This window comes from Tachysurus fulvidraco, chromosome 17, assembly GCF_022655615.1.
Source record: "Tachysurus fulvidraco isolate hzauxx_2018 chromosome 17, HZAU_PFXX_2.0, whole genome shotgun sequence".
NCBI classification, from domain to species: domain Eukaryota; kingdom Metazoa; phylum Chordata; class Actinopteri; order Siluriformes; family Bagridae; genus Tachysurus; species Tachysurus fulvidraco.
This window is the reverse complement of record NC_062534.1, coordinates 10,689,873-10,705,590: the sequence shown is the minus strand read 5'-3', so window position 1 is coordinate 10,705,590 and position 15,718 is coordinate 10,689,873. Positions and strand designations below refer to the sequence as shown.

The 15,718-nt window shown below is 37.4% G+C and overlaps 1 protein-coding gene across 6 annotated transcripts in view; it reads right to left on the bottom strand.

The window, feature by feature from the left end:
• Window positions 1-2,307: 2,307 nt before the first annotated feature.
• The window catches only part of pcdh19 (protocadherin 19), a 62,793-nt gene continuing 49,382 nt past the window's right edge, over window positions 2,308-15,718 (bottom strand). For all 6 annotated transcript variants that reach the window (XM_027135723.2, XM_027135724.2, XM_047802444.1 and 3 more), the window contains exon 5: window positions 2,308-4,495. In XM_027135723.2, the coding sequence (XP_026991524.1) occupies window positions 3,942-4,495 (554 nt within the window). In that variant the 3' untranslated portion in view covers window positions 2,308-3,941. The remainder of the gene's footprint in view (window positions 4,496-15,718) is intronic.

Sequence of the window (15,718 nt, the reverse complement as noted above, 5' to 3'; positions counted from 1 at the left end):
TTATTTTTTCTGTAAAATAAATGTGAAAAGTTAAACATCATAAGCAAATGTTCAGAGTTTATTTCATGCCATGGTTTGAGGTTCTGAGCTAACTTTTTGGACACTATGTTATCTGTGTTGCTGGCCACCAAACTTTAGTTAAATTAGTTTAATGGTTGTTATATAGGAACATTTTTTTTATTTTTTGGGCAACAGAAATGTTTAGTGTTGTGACACCTTGATGTGTAAATGTTGCTCAGACCTCCTGTAATCACTGAATAAAGCCCTGCAAATAAATAGTTTGTTGTTTCTATTTTGAACATGCTCATTCATTGTCCTCTGCGAATCTGTCCGTAAATGACAAACCTGGCCGAGGTGGCTCGGAGCCCACTATAGTCGTTCCCGTGAGCGTTAAATGAGTGGAATGTCTGATACATGAAAATCAATGGATAACTCGCTGCAAAGGTTTTGACTTTTCTCCAATTAATGCAATTAATATTTTACAAATAAATAACATCTGATGTCAGCTTTGTGATGGGGGGTGTATAATATCGAGAAAAATGCTTTTTTAAGCTAAGGTTATGTCCTTATTTCAAATTATGTGCAAATTTAATTTTGCATTGTTTGGTTAAGCATGATTACTCATAACCATAATGAACATTGCAATAATAGAAATATGATCCTCAAGGTGATGTGAAAAATGCTCCAGATGGATTACCTCCATTTAATTGTAATCAAATGCCATTTTAAAAATGGAAAAATATAAACAATTTCATATATTCAGAATTCAATCAATATATTAAGACTTTTCATTCAATATATTCCGAGTTTTTCAACCAATATATTGAGACTTTTCATTCAATATATTGAGACTTTTCATTATATATATATCATGTCATGTGATATATATATATATATATATATACATACATATATATATATATATTATATATATATATATATATATTAGTATGTATATAATATAATATATATATATATATATTAGTATGTATATAATTATTTGAATATATAATAATATAATAATTTTAATATTTAATTCTAATTATATAATTGGTTGTAGAACAGTATGACTAATTCCATGAGGCCCTACATGATCTTACTGGCCTTGGTCCAGCACCACCTGGAGTCCCATTGATACTCTTCTCCTGCTTTATGCTGAAGTCCACTATCAACTCCTTTGTCTTGCTCACATTCTGGAGAATATTATTCTCCAAGAATTATTTCTCTCTGCTTTTAGGGTGCTTTCACACCTATAGTTTGGTTCATTTGGTCCGGACCAAAAGCAAAAAATTATACATTGTAGCTTTTTAGCAGTTTTGGTGTCTTTTCACACCACACTGATCGTTCTGTTCCGCACCAGTTGAAACAAACCAAAATGCAATCATGTGATAACATCCACATCACTCATTGGCCACATGTCTTTGAGCGTATTTCCTAAACTGCTTCTCGATTGGTCAGAATAAACGTGCGGGAAATTTCAACGAAACTCCGGAAGAAAACAAAAAGAGGAAAATACAGGAAAATACAGCATACAGTACACCATGGAGAGACGACTGCGCGCTGCAATTATGTTCGTGGTTGTAATCTACTAAATAGCTTGTATACAGCATTCTATGCAAAGTCTTAATTTTCTGAATGAAGCGCGGATGAAGCTCCTCTTCAAGGAGGTCTTGGTACGCTTGTTTGGTCCGCTTTTGGTGCGCACCAGAGTTCGATTACTGCATTCTCACCTGCCCAAACAAACCGCACCAAATGAGCAATCAAACTCTGGTACGATTCAACCGAACTAAACAAGGCAGGTGTGAAAGCACCCTTAATCTCCTCCTGGTAGGTCTTTTCATCGTTTTTAGAGATCAGGCTAAACTTGTGTTGTCAGCAAACTTGACAAAGACAGAAGAGATGGATGTGTATATTTTGAGTATAGCAGGGGACTCAAGACACAATCCAGGGGGAAGTTATAAAACCTGTGCTATACAGATTAATTATCTGCTATCTGGTCCCCTAAGAGTCAATAAAACAATAAAAAAAATCTATAAAGGCTCTTAACGTAAACCATCAGAGTCACCTTCAGAGTTGCAGAAGTTTCATCTTAATTCTTAATTATCATGTATTTTTCAAAAATGCTTTCAGTGCTTATTCAGATTACATTACAGAATTTAATCTTTTGCTTATTGCAAGGCAAAAATATATGCTTATTACTTTTCAACAATGCACATTCACTCACACATTTTCCAGTCAAAGTGGATCAAGTGCATTATTAGACATGTGATGCAGCAATGATACAGTCAAAAACTGAGACAATAAGGAGACAATATGGACAACATTTAATAGTTTAATAATAATCTACAATGTACATTCAGTGATAATTCAGTGTTCTCACTGTTGTTAAAACCAGCAAAGACATTCAGGTACAGGATCTATATAATTTGCATTTTAACCACCTCAATTGATCCTCAAACAGTCAGTTTTCAAATTTTTAATTACACCACCTTCCATTCCAACATTTCCAACTAATTTATGCAGTATACAATAAAATACATACTGGCATCACTGTACTAGTCATAACTGGAATGCTTTTCAAATCTATTCAGACGAATGTAGCTACATAAAAGTTAATACCCATGAAATATATTGAGTGCCCCAGATAGTACTTCACTGGTAAGTAGAGTACCTTTCCTTACTACAAAATCAGGCCTGATCCATGTCATTAAGTGCATTTTAACAATGAGCAACAACCAGTGACAACTGGATTACTTTTTCATTTTTAACATTCTTTTCCTACAACACTCTAAGCTCATTGAGCTGATGCACAACTTTTGGTGCTTTCAGCCTTTTCCCTGTATTTTTCCCCACATATAAACTTAATTGCACAAGAACTGACCAATAAGAAACTTTTTACAAGACTGAAATAAACAGGGATAACACATGAAATCAAAATCTAAGATCAGCTGAAAGCAAAAGTATTCTGTCTTTCAAAAAACCTATCAAGTGTATTTTGCTGATAAAACAACAGCATTAAATAATAGATATTTTTAATTATTTATAAAATATATTTTCACATTTCTTTGTTTAGAGAGTATGTAACAAATGCTACTGTAACTTTATTTGAACACCAGCGTGTATTTTTTTTTTTTCTTGGATCAAAACATTAAAGGGATTGTCACATTACAACAGGTTATTAAAAATGTCTACAGTAACCCCTGTACATGAGCTATGACCCCCTCTATCCTAGTCCCATAGATACGTAAAATAAATAAATAAATAAAATGAAACAAAAAACAAGTGAAAAAACAAGACCACATCACAATGCACCACACCAGAGAATTGTGAGAGTTAGCTTAATTTGTCCTAATAAACACATATAACAGCTTTATTTACTCATATTAAACATATTGAAATGTTTTGAGGAAACTCGAACAGCATTCTCCTCTTGGATGAGGAAAGAAATAAAGAAATGTGTACTTGCAGAGCATTCTTATATTCACGTACAACCAATGCTGGGAGATTTGAGCTGGGCAGTGCAGGACATTGGAAAGTCTCCAGAACAATAGATTATTCTCTCTGGGTACAGTGGGACCATTTGGCAACTGAAGCACACTCAAAAAAGCATTATCTAAAAGCAGTCTATTATGAGTCAAAAATGCAATGATTGCACTCAGATGGCACTCCTGGTCCATGACTAGGTCTTTCCCCCTTAAGGATTAACACTGACCTGCATGTCCACTGTTTGCCAAAAGAGGATCAGAAGAAAAACAAAACTACAAAGCATGGTTCCCCCCTTAGTCTGGCAGACACATTTTAGACCTGCACACACTTTCTTGGTACCTAATAAAAGTATGCATTTTCTATCCCTAGAGAATCCCTAACCCCTTCTTTCAGTCCCAGATAAACCCACACTCAGAAAAGCATTTGCAGTCTAGGTGTGGCTATCTGCAAGCTAGTTAAAGCACAATGTCCTTCAGGCGTGTACTACAAGGAGATTCCTTCTCCCGCCCATCCTTCAGTATTGTGTTGATCTCACGCATGGCCATCTCACTGTCTTTGCCCTCTGGCTGACGCAGCAGACCGTGGTTTGCAATGCGGTCAACATCGCAGTATTTCAATGCATTGTGGCCGGTGGGTGGTTTGGACTGCGGACTCTTACCATGTGAAGGTGAAGTTATGGGGCTGATGGCTTCACGCCCATTTCCAGCCTCACGAATACCACTGTTAGCTTTAGGGCTGCAAATGCCTGTGGTCATCTCATTTGTCCTCTTGCTTTTTGGCTCCTCTTCAGGCCCATCCTTACCAAATGTAGCAAAAGTCCTTTTTGTGGTTCCACAGTCCTCATAATGTGACACGTCCATGCCAGTAGCCTCAATAGACAGGGCAATGATGTCACGACTGTGCTCAGGTGACTTGATATGTGCTGGCATTGGCACACGTGGCATCCAGCAGCGGTCTGAATGGCCCAGGATCCGACACTCTTCCTGGCAGTGGAATCCTTCTGCAAGAACTGAATGGATAAAAAATAGAAATATTTGTTTTTTAAATTGACCAAATAATGGTTTGACTTATCTGTTTGTAGATGTAAATGATAACTTCACTACGCATACCAAGGTAAAGGTCATTATTCCACAAAATTGTGTTTTAGGTCCACTGATTCAAGCATTCTTATATATGCTTCCTAAGGATAATTTATTCATAAACATGGTATTCGATTCCACTGTTGATGCTGTTGACGGCTGATAAGTGAGATGATAGTCACCAGGTTAACATTCCTTAATAGTTGAAGAATGTATAAAGAAAATAGCCAGAAAGATTTTGAGCCATTCCTCTTGCAGAACAGTGGCCTGGTTATGTGATTCTAGTGGAGAAAAATATTTCCTGATTTAATTTATTCACTCGTGAAAAACACCTCAAAGTTGCTCAGTAATCTGGTGCTTGTGCATCATGTTCATCAAACCACTGTCTGCCTTCTTGTGTGTATTGGTGCATTATTTTGTAATACATGGCAACACCTTCTCCGTTTAGTGTTTGAACTATTGGGTGCACATGGTCCCAAAGAAAGGTGTGAAAAATAGCGGGGCTAAGAAATGATACAGTAGCCCACCCTATCACTAATCCATCACTGTGCTTTACTCTGGGCACACAACAATCCAGTTCGCAAGTTTCTTTGAGTGTTCTCCACATAGTAATTCACCCAGATATGGAAAAGACAGTGAAGGTGGACTCATCAGAGAACAATATACTATATATATTTCTAATTTATATATTTCTGCATAAATATGACCCAAATCATAATCAGATTTTCCCAAAAGCAAAAAAGTAAACACAATCAAACAAATCGGACATATATATTATTCTTGGTAATTTTTTTATTCAGGAAAATGTTCCATTATTGTATATCTATGAGAGGCAAAAGTATGTGAACCTCTAGGATTAGGATTTAATTTCAAGGTCATATTAGAGTCCATCTGATTTCAGTCAATGGGATGACAATCAGGTGCCCATGAGAGCTCTATTTTATTAAAAGAACAGAGATAAATCAAAGTTTGGTGTTCATGATACATGTTTGTCGAAGTGGATCTTGGCAAAAACATGGGAGGTTTCTGAGGACTTCAGAAAAATAGTTATTGTTGCTCATTGGGCTGGAAAGGGTTATAAAACCATCTCTAAAGGTTTGGACTCCACAAATCTATAGACACATTCTGTACAAATGGAGACCATTGCTACCGTCCACAGAAGTGTCAAACCAACAAAGATCACTGAAAAAGCAAGACATGGAATAGTCTGTTGGGTCAGAAAGGAACACAGGATAGATTCTATGCAAATTTTGGGCCTCTTTACTTTGGCAAATGTTAATGTTCATGATTCTGCCATCAGGTGGACACAGAACAACCTCGGTGTGCAAGCCAAAGTTGCAAGGAGAAAGCTATTACTCTCTAAAAAGAACATTGCTGCCCATCAGAGCTTTGCTAAAGATCAGATTTTGCAAGCCAGCATAATAAATTATACCTTCTGTGATACATGGTTGTGGTAGTATCATGCTTTGGGCTTGTCTTGCTACATCTGGGACAGCTTGCCATCATTGATGGAACAATGAATTCATGATACTGGTAATGATACCAGTCAATTTGTAAAGAAAAATGTCATGACATCTGTCCATAACTGAATCTCGGAAAATGGGTCATACACCAAGACAATGATCACAAACACCCAAATCGGTCTACCAAACAAATGATTAAGGCCAAACAAAGATAATGTTTTGGAATTGCCAAGTACCTTAATAGAAAACAAATGATGTGGAAGGACCTGAAGCAAGCATTTCATGTGAGGAAACCCATCAAAATCCCAGAGCGAAGTTGTTCTGTACTGAAGAATGGGATAAAATTCTTCCAAGCTGTTGTGCACGACTGATCAATAGTTACCGGACCCTTTACTTGCAGTTATTGCTGCACAAGGGGATCACAGCAGATACTGAAAGCAAAGGTTAACATACTTTTGCAAGTCAAAAAGAAGTCTATTATAAATTTTGCAATATGTAATACTGGATTTTTTAAATAAGTAAATGAATAAGTGTAATATTTTTGGCTCATTTGTTTGATTGTGTTAACTTTGTTTAGTTTTAAGACTTGTGTCTGATGATGTTTTGAGTCATATTTATGCAGAAATCTAGGGATTTCAAATGGGTTCACACACTTTCAAGTGACACTATATATTACACATTGTCCACAGCCCAAGATTTATGCCAGTAAAACCAACTTGGCATTGGCACAAGTGACCAAAATTTGGCTACAGCAACCGAACCATAATTATAAGTTATAGTTTTGAGTATTTTTTTATTCTTTTTCTTTGATCTTAATGCTTAAATTAACTGATCTTTAATTCTAATACAATTTTCTATTTAAATTTTAGCAATTACTGTAATTAGTGCTACTGTGTAATTTTAATTCTCAATATTTTGTAGAGTTGCAAAAAAACAGAGAAGCATACAAGATTGTAGATGAGAGTTATCTCATTGAGGCTGTTAAGTAAAGGTAGTGACATTGATGATGATGATGATGATGATTATTATGATAATGATGATAAGTTTCTAGCAAGTGCAGTAGTGAGAGAGACACTGAGGATGTTTAGGGATACAAGCCACTCTCCAGCAATTAAGAGCAGAATAAAAGGACAACCTTTTTTAAGGAAACCTGCCTCATTTTTTGGAAACATACAAACTGAATTTTTAAGGGAAAACCAGCCGATTTCTTTTTACCATTTATTTCCAAATGACCTGGTAACCATTTAGGTTTATATCTTTATTTACTCCAAAAAGAAAATGAAGAACTCAATACAGTTTTTTTCAGTCGCTAACAAGTGTTTGTCCAAACAGTTGTCACATTTTCAAAACTCTAAACACAATTAGCACAGCATCAGTCTTTTGTGGCCATACCATTCACACATTTCATGTCGTTTTCACACAATATGCAATCAGTGAACACATTTCCACAATGCTTACATTTTCTTACCAGACAAGCTATACCTCCCAACAAAATTATGGATTGTTTTTGTAGTATTCACGAATGTTAACACACAACATCCCACAATAGAAAAAACAATATTCCAAACCTTAGATACAGTATAAAAACCTCTGCTTCTGCAATGATATCAGTTCAAAAACAATATATCTCAGCTGATAATAAACAAACAATTGAATAATTGACACTCAGCTGATTTATGTTGGGTGAAATGGGCCAACCACAGCTGATTCCAGTCTGGCTTAGACTCAGTGGCAGGGGTTATTTTTTTCTATTACTATAAAATGAGGACTTTGAGGAGTGATGTTTTTGGAAACAGAAACAGAAAAAGACAAACACTGTAATGTCTGGACGTGGAAGAGGAAGAGCAAGGGGCCCAGGGAGAAGACCACCTCCAGTGAGAGATGCAGCGCCAGGGAGAGGTGCAGTGAGATGTGCAGTGAGAGGTGCAGTAAGAGGTGCAGTGAGAGGTGCAGTAGGAGGTGCAGGTGCAGGAAGAGGAGCAGGCCTAAGGAGAGGGCAAGGTAGAGGTGTAAGAATGCATGGTGGTGGCATTCCAAGGGCTGCAAGAACAGTATTAATTCGCGCCACTATCATTGACCATGTAATCAACCACGGTCTCTCAATAAAAGAGGCTGGTGAAAAAGTGCAACCCGATTTGAGGCGGTCAACGGTTGCCTCCATTACTCGCATCTTTCAACAAACCAACAGGTAAGTATTGCATTTTTTCTGCATGGAGGTGGAAGGTTTATGACCATCAGCCACATGACCAGATGTCCCTCCTTGAAGCCATGGATGCTGGCTGCAGGGAGATCACAGTTCAAGATTGCCAAGGGTGCATCCGACATACCAAGCGGTTTTATCCCAGGTGCATCGCCTTGGATAATATCAGATGTGATGTTGACGAAAACATGTGGTCTAACTCTGAAGATCGCAGCGATTAGATACATTAATTTTGTGCTATTTTTAGTTCCCCCCTTCTTATCTGGGCTTTTTGCTGTTTTGTTTTGTTTTTCAGAATGCTCTTATATATGATATTTTGTTCACTGTAAGCAATACTGTAAAACTTTTTCTGTTCGATTATATTGTGTTACTACTGTACCTCCTTTAGTAAACAGTAAAGAAAAAAATAACTGATTTGCTTTTTACTGGAATGCGTTTGAATGTGAACATTACTGTACATGTGGACATACAGTTCCCAACTAAGAAATTTTGTGTAGTCTATGCAGTTTTTCTAATGTCAACAATAGCCAGTATTTTGAAACCTGGTGTACTTTGATTGACTGCATATATCTTGTGAAGTGAAAACAAGTGTTATTCTTTGACAGAATAATTTCATTTTGAGTCAGATTTCCAGTGTTTCGGTAAAGTTAGTGTGTGCAGAGAAAGATGTGTTCTGTTTTGAAATGGAGAGTTAGTATATATTTAACAAAATGTGTTTTTGAGAGGAAAATTATCAATTTGGCCAATTGTGTTTTGTAGGTGTAAGTCTGTGTTAAAAGTTTAGAAAAATTATCTTAAGTATAGGTAAGCGCTTGTTAGCGATTGAAAAAAACTGTAATAGTTTGAATAAATATGGTTATGTCAAATCTCAGGTACCCAAGATAAAGAATGCAATAGTCATCAGATGAAGGGCTTCATCTTGATATGATAGCAGATGCCATGCCTGTTAACAGGTATTAGCAGTAAAGGTATTGGTACCTTCACCTTGTGGATATTTATTCTCCAATCCCAGGAAACACTGACAAGCTCTTCAAAATCATACCAGTCTAAGATACTCGAGAAAATTTATCATACTTTATCAGATAATTCCTTTCAATGACCACCTGTCTATAAAGCAGTGCAATCCCAAAAACCCAAACCCTGCAATTTGGGTGGGGCAAGTTCCTCTGGATAAATGTATAGATTTATAGTTTAGCGAGACATAGTTAGTTCAGTAAATTAGGAATGGGTATAAATATAATTATGTGCCTCTGTAATGACATACAGAAATGACATACAAAAGTATTTAGACGTACAGGGTTTCTTATGCAACATTCCATCCCTTTAGACACTAAAACAAAAGGGCATTTACAGCAATGGCACATGCAGAACTAACAGGCTCCAGGCAGTGCAGCTAAAACTGTTCAAAGAAGATGGACAAGGAGCATGTTCTGTTGTTAGACAGTTCACTGGTCCACATGGCTTCATCCTCTGTTAATTACTGCTCACCTGATTATTACTGCTCACCCCAGAGATAAAGCAAAAAAAGAAAAAAACACAGTTAGTGTTTAAAGGGCATTTCAGTAAGGCTTAGTAAAGCAACACATGAGGGATTAAATCTCATGAATCAATTTGTTGCGATGTATACTAACAGGGGCATAAACAAACAGTGATACATTAGAGTGTTCTTTCACTTTCTAGATGTGACCATTGTAAATGCCTGGCACAAGCATCATTTACAATTAAATTTATGGCATTTGTCCGTTGCCCTGATCCAGACAAAGACGAATTGCAAGGAATTGAATTATCAAATGATTTACTGTATCAAAAAGGAATTTAATTCTTAAATGTCAGGACTGGAAAATACAGATCTTCTTTATCATAAGGCTATAATTGTTTGCTAGGATACAATTATCATGCAGATAAACAAATACTATTTTCATGCCGATAAACAAAAGTGGAAGACCGAGTAGATCCTCCCCCATTTGGAACTCAGAGCAGCATCCAAGGCACCTCTTGAAGTCAGCTTTGGCCCTAGAAACAACACTAGTCCTATCTCACTGAATGAAAAAACAAAACAACAACAAACACTCACTCACTCACTCATTTTCTACCGCTTTATCCGAACTACCTCGGGTCACGGGGAGCCTGTGCCTATCTCAAGGCGTCATCGGGCATCAAGGCAAGGATACACCCTGGACGGAGTGCCAACCCATCGCAGGGCACACACACACACTCTCATTCACTCACACACTACGGACAATTTTCCAGAGATGCCAATCAACCTACCATGCATGTCTTTGGACCGGGGGAGGAAACCGGAGTACCCGGAGGAAACCCCCGAGGCACGGGGAGAACATGCTAACTCCGCACACACAAGGCTGAGGCGAGAATCGAACCCCCAACCCTGGCGAACGTGCTACCCACTAAGCCCCATCAACAAACACAACAACAACAACAACAAAAAACACTGCATGCAGTGTTATGGAGCTTTGTGATCTGCCAATTTCTGTAATAAATAAAAAAAAATGAACCAATATACAGTGAAGAAATTAAGTTTGTTAACATGTTTGTTAATAATGAAAACATTAATAAAAATAAATACATTTACATATTTGAGTTTAGATTTATATATTTTATTTTAAAGTATATATTTGAAGAAACTTAACTATTCGTCTACAACGCAATTTTTTGGCTGAAATAAAGCATAATTCCAACACCAAGCAGTTAAAAGGACAGACAGAAAAAAAGTAAACATTTCGTACGTACAAAATCTGACCCAAGAAATTTTGTTTATTGTCCCGGTTACTTCCTGTGTATGTGTGAGACTTACAAGCAAAGAAGTCGATTGGCCATAATTCCTCACACACTAAATTTTCTGCCTTTTCTGGATGATGCGTCAAAGTTTAAAACACTTTTAAATGCCCTGGACCTTTAAATTTACTACAGGATTTATCATGTTTTTTTGCTTTTTAAATGCTGAAAATGAGATAAATCTCAATAGATAAATCAAACTTGAAACAATTAATGGTCAGATGTTAAAATAGATATCTTGAGTTTTCAGGCTTTCACCGCATGAATTCAAAGAGATATACTGTCTAAAATTGTCAAATTGCGTCAGGCAGAATTTTTACTTTTTTATTTTTGCTGCATTCCATCTTCTCTTACTTTTAGTGAGAAGTTTTTCTTAGGATTTTAGTGTTTCCCCATGGATTTTCTATTTTTTTGCATGTTTGTCACACTTTAATGTTTCAAATCAAACAAATCAAAATCTAAACCTACATGGCCCTTTGTGAAGAAGGCCTAATAACTGGTTGGGCCACCCTTAGCAACAATAACTTGCAATGAGTCTGTTACAGTGCTGTGGAAGAATTTTGGTCCACTTATCTTTGCAAAATTGTTGTAATTCAGTCACATTGGAGGGGTTTGAACCTCCTTTTTAAGATCATGCCACAGCATCCCAATAGGATTCAGGTCAGGACATTGACTAGTCTGAAAACTGAAGACTCCAAAGTCTTCATTTAGTTTTTCCTCAGCCATTAAGAGGTGGACTCACTTAATAAGGCTCAGCTTATTCGTACATAAGTGCCTTTATTGCCCAGGTGGGTGAGGGCTAAGTGGAGGGCTGAGCAATGGCATCGTCTGTGGAGCGGTTTGGACGATACGCGAACTGTAGCGGGTCCAGTGAGGGTGGTAGCTGGGTCTTGATGTCTCCAGCAGCCTTCTGTGGGTTAACTCTGCATAGAGTTCTCCTCACGTCGGCCGTGAATAGACAGAGTATCAATTCAATTCAATTCAATTCAAGTTTATTTGTATAGCACTTTTTACAATAGACATTGTCTCAAAGCAGCTTTACAGAACATAAACATAGACAGAGTATCTGTTCTTCGGGGGGAGGGATGATCTTCCTTGCTGCAACGTTGTTCTGCACCTCAAACCGAGTGTAGTAGTCATTCAGCGCATCTGGGAGGGAGGCGTCGCTATCACAAGCAGGTGAAGCTGTCTTGTAGTTCATGATCGCCTGTATGCCCTGCCACATGCGCCGGGTGTCCCTGCTGTCTTGGAAGTGGCTGTGGATTGTCTTGGAGTGTGTGCGCTTTGCCTCTTTGATGGCTCTGGACAGTTTTGCCCTTGCTGCTGTTGGTTGCAGCCTCCCTGAAGATGTTCCAGTCAGTGCACTCAAAGCAGTCCTGAAGAGCAGGACCTTTTCACCTGCTTCAGAACCAGTTTTGGGCATCTGATGAGTGGTCTGTATGCTGGAATTAGCATAACAGAGATGTGGTCTGAGTAACCGAGGTGGGGGCAGGGCTCTGCACGGTACGCGCCAGGAATGTTTGTGTAAACAAGATCCAGCATCGTTTCACCTCTCGTAGCAAAGTCCACATGTTGATGGAATTTAGGGAGCACTGACTTGAGATTTGCGTGATTGAAATCTCTGGAGATGATAAACAGTACATCGGGGGGGAACATTCTGTAGGTCGCTATTAGCTCTGTATAGCTCACTTAGCGCCTCTTTAGTATTAGTGCTAGGAGGAATGTAAACTCTGACAATGAAAACAGTAGTAAATTCCCGTGGTAAATAAAATGGCCTGCATTTAACAGTCACAAACTCCACTGACGATGAGCAGTAAGTAGAAACAAGCACAAAGTTCTTGCACCATTCCGTGTTGATATAAACACAGACCACCACCACGAGTCTTACCGCACAGAGCTGCATTTCTGTCAGCTCTAAATGAAGTTAGCCTGTCCAGCTGAATGCCGGCGTCTGGAACTCTGTTGCTGAGCCACGTCTCCGTGAAAACAAACACGCAGCAGTTTCTAATTTCTCGCCGTGTAGAGATTGTTGTGTTTACTTGTGTTATCTTTGACTAATATTTAAATTTGTTTTGATGATCTAAAATATTAAAGTGTGAGAAACATGCAAAAAAATAAAAAATCATGAAGATGCCAACACTTTTCACACCACTGTATTTCAGGAACACTTTTATGATGCTTTAAGCAACGCAGGATAGAAACAGTCCACAGAAAGATGCCCAAAATCCCAAAGGGCTACTAATTTTGAAGTAAGATGCTTGCAAAGAGGCCATGTCTTTGCTCAAATACACCACAGACAAGTCCATAATATTCCAGAAGATGAAATAGACATTTCATCATCACCAGAAGCTGGTTAAAAATCCAGATTGTAGTTTTGATATACTCTCTGCCCCGAGACAGCCTCCAGGCTGCTTTAAAAGTGGGACATGTTTTTCAGGCCAAATGTCATAAAAGAGGCAAAGTAGCTTACTTCATCAGCATAGCTGAGCTAGTTGTTGCTGTCTACAGAAGGAATTGATCTTAACGAGACTAGAAGTATTCTGTATTTTATTTATTTTTGCATTTGCTATATTTTCAGGTCCAATGAACTCTTGTATTGTTTTAATGAATACATCGCAACCTATGAGATGAATTATTACAAAAACACAACAGGTAGATGAATGCTTAAAAAATGCTCTCTGTTCTTAAACTTACATTTAAAGTTTTCTGTTAATTAATTCATGTGAATCCTTGTCTTCAGAAGGACATAAGTCTCTGAAAGTTAGTGCATGTAATGCTGCTAAAAGACTTGTAGTCTTTCATAAGGTAATGACAATTTCATAATGTCTAATGTTCATTTAAATTTTAGTCATGCTACAGTTTGGAGGCACACCTCAGCAATAACCAGTGTCAGCATCCATACTTCCTTGCTGTTGGACATCAGAAAAGCAAGATTGACATGTTCCCATGCCAGGCAAACTGCTCCCTTGGAGCACTGAACATAAACTTCAAGACACATTTTGTGGTCATATGATAGTGCCCTTGTCAACATTTACACATTCCTTCAGACAACATTGTACAACATTGATGATGGGAAAATGAGTCACCCAGAGTCAAAGACTTGATCTAGACTGCCAGACAGTAACCTAACTTAAACCTAACTTAGACCTAACTAACCTAGTCTGGGCAATATGATTCTAAGAATGCTGATCTTAGTCAACGGTTGATTTCACATAAAAGAGGTGAACATAGTTACTATCCTGGTTCTTTCTATCAATTTTTTTACTTGATCGCTGTGAGATTTAATTCAAGACTGGACTTTTTGCTGTGTGTTCAAGATTTTTTGTTCTTATTATACAGTAGAAAATGAGAAAAATGTCATAGACTATAACATATTTTGCCAATAAAATTCATATGCTATCTAAAAATTTCTATACAAATAGAGAAAAAAACTTGTTTGTACTTTGTCATTTTAATATTTAATATATCTTTATTGCACGCTTTCCAAACCATATTGATGATGCTGAAGTGAAGCCCACAACTAGCTTCAAGCCAGATCTTTCCTGGTCCATCAACACATCAATTCTAATCCAGAAGATGCAACAGCAATTTTATTTTATTTATATAGAAACGAAGGGAGTATCAAATGTCCCCCCACATCTTGCAGAACTCCTGTTGCACTACTGAAAGCATTCTTACAAACTGCATCACAGTGTGGTATGGCAACTGCACTGTCTCAGACCAATAGGCCCTGCAGCAAGTAGTGAATACTACTCCATAGGCGTGAAAAGTATTCTCAAAGACTTGAGATGGGAGAGAAGTAAATAATACATGGTTGGGGTGAGCCCCAACCATGTATTATTTACTCCTCTCCCATTTGGGAGACCTTATAGGAGTCTTTGCTGTTGCACCAACACACTCAGGAACAAGCTTTACACACAGTCTCCTCCATGAAGTCACAGTGCAGCTACTAATAGCTTAATGCTAATAGCTTATTGCTACTCATAGTTTAGTGTTGTAGGCTTGTGTGGTATAGATTTTTCATGCTCACAATATTCCTTTAAAAATTGTGACAAACAATGGAATTCCACCATTTCAGGTTCAAGAAGGATATACTGTAGGTGGGAATATTCATATTAGCAATCATGTACTTGGAGCTTTCAAGGTTCTGTAGTTGTAGTATATGCAGTGAATGGGTTATTCCAGGTCACCCCCAGAGTTTCTGTGTAGTTGGTATGTTCCTGATGTGTGTATGTATATATGTATATATATGGCTGTAACTGGATGAGGAAGTAAAGTGTGCACGTGTAAGTAAAACACAGTCAATAAGAGGTTGGGTGTGTCCGAGACTTTATGTTAATAAAGACAAAACAGCAGTATAGTAGCTACATAAAAAGGGTACACTTTTATAAATTGGTTTTGTACAAAAAAGTTTCACAGTTCTACAGTAAAAAACCTGCACAAATCATTCCAGATTCACTTGTTAATGTGCTTGCAAAGCACATTCTTATTCTCTTGCATACTTATTATTATTAATGTGCTTGCAAAGCACATTCTTATTCTCTTGCATACTTATTATTATTATTAATGTGCTTGCTAAAGCACATTCTTATTCTCTTTCATACTTATTATTATTATTAATGTGCTTGCAAAGCACATTCTTATTCTCTTGCATACTTATTATTATTAATGTGCTTGCTAAAGCACATTCTTATTCT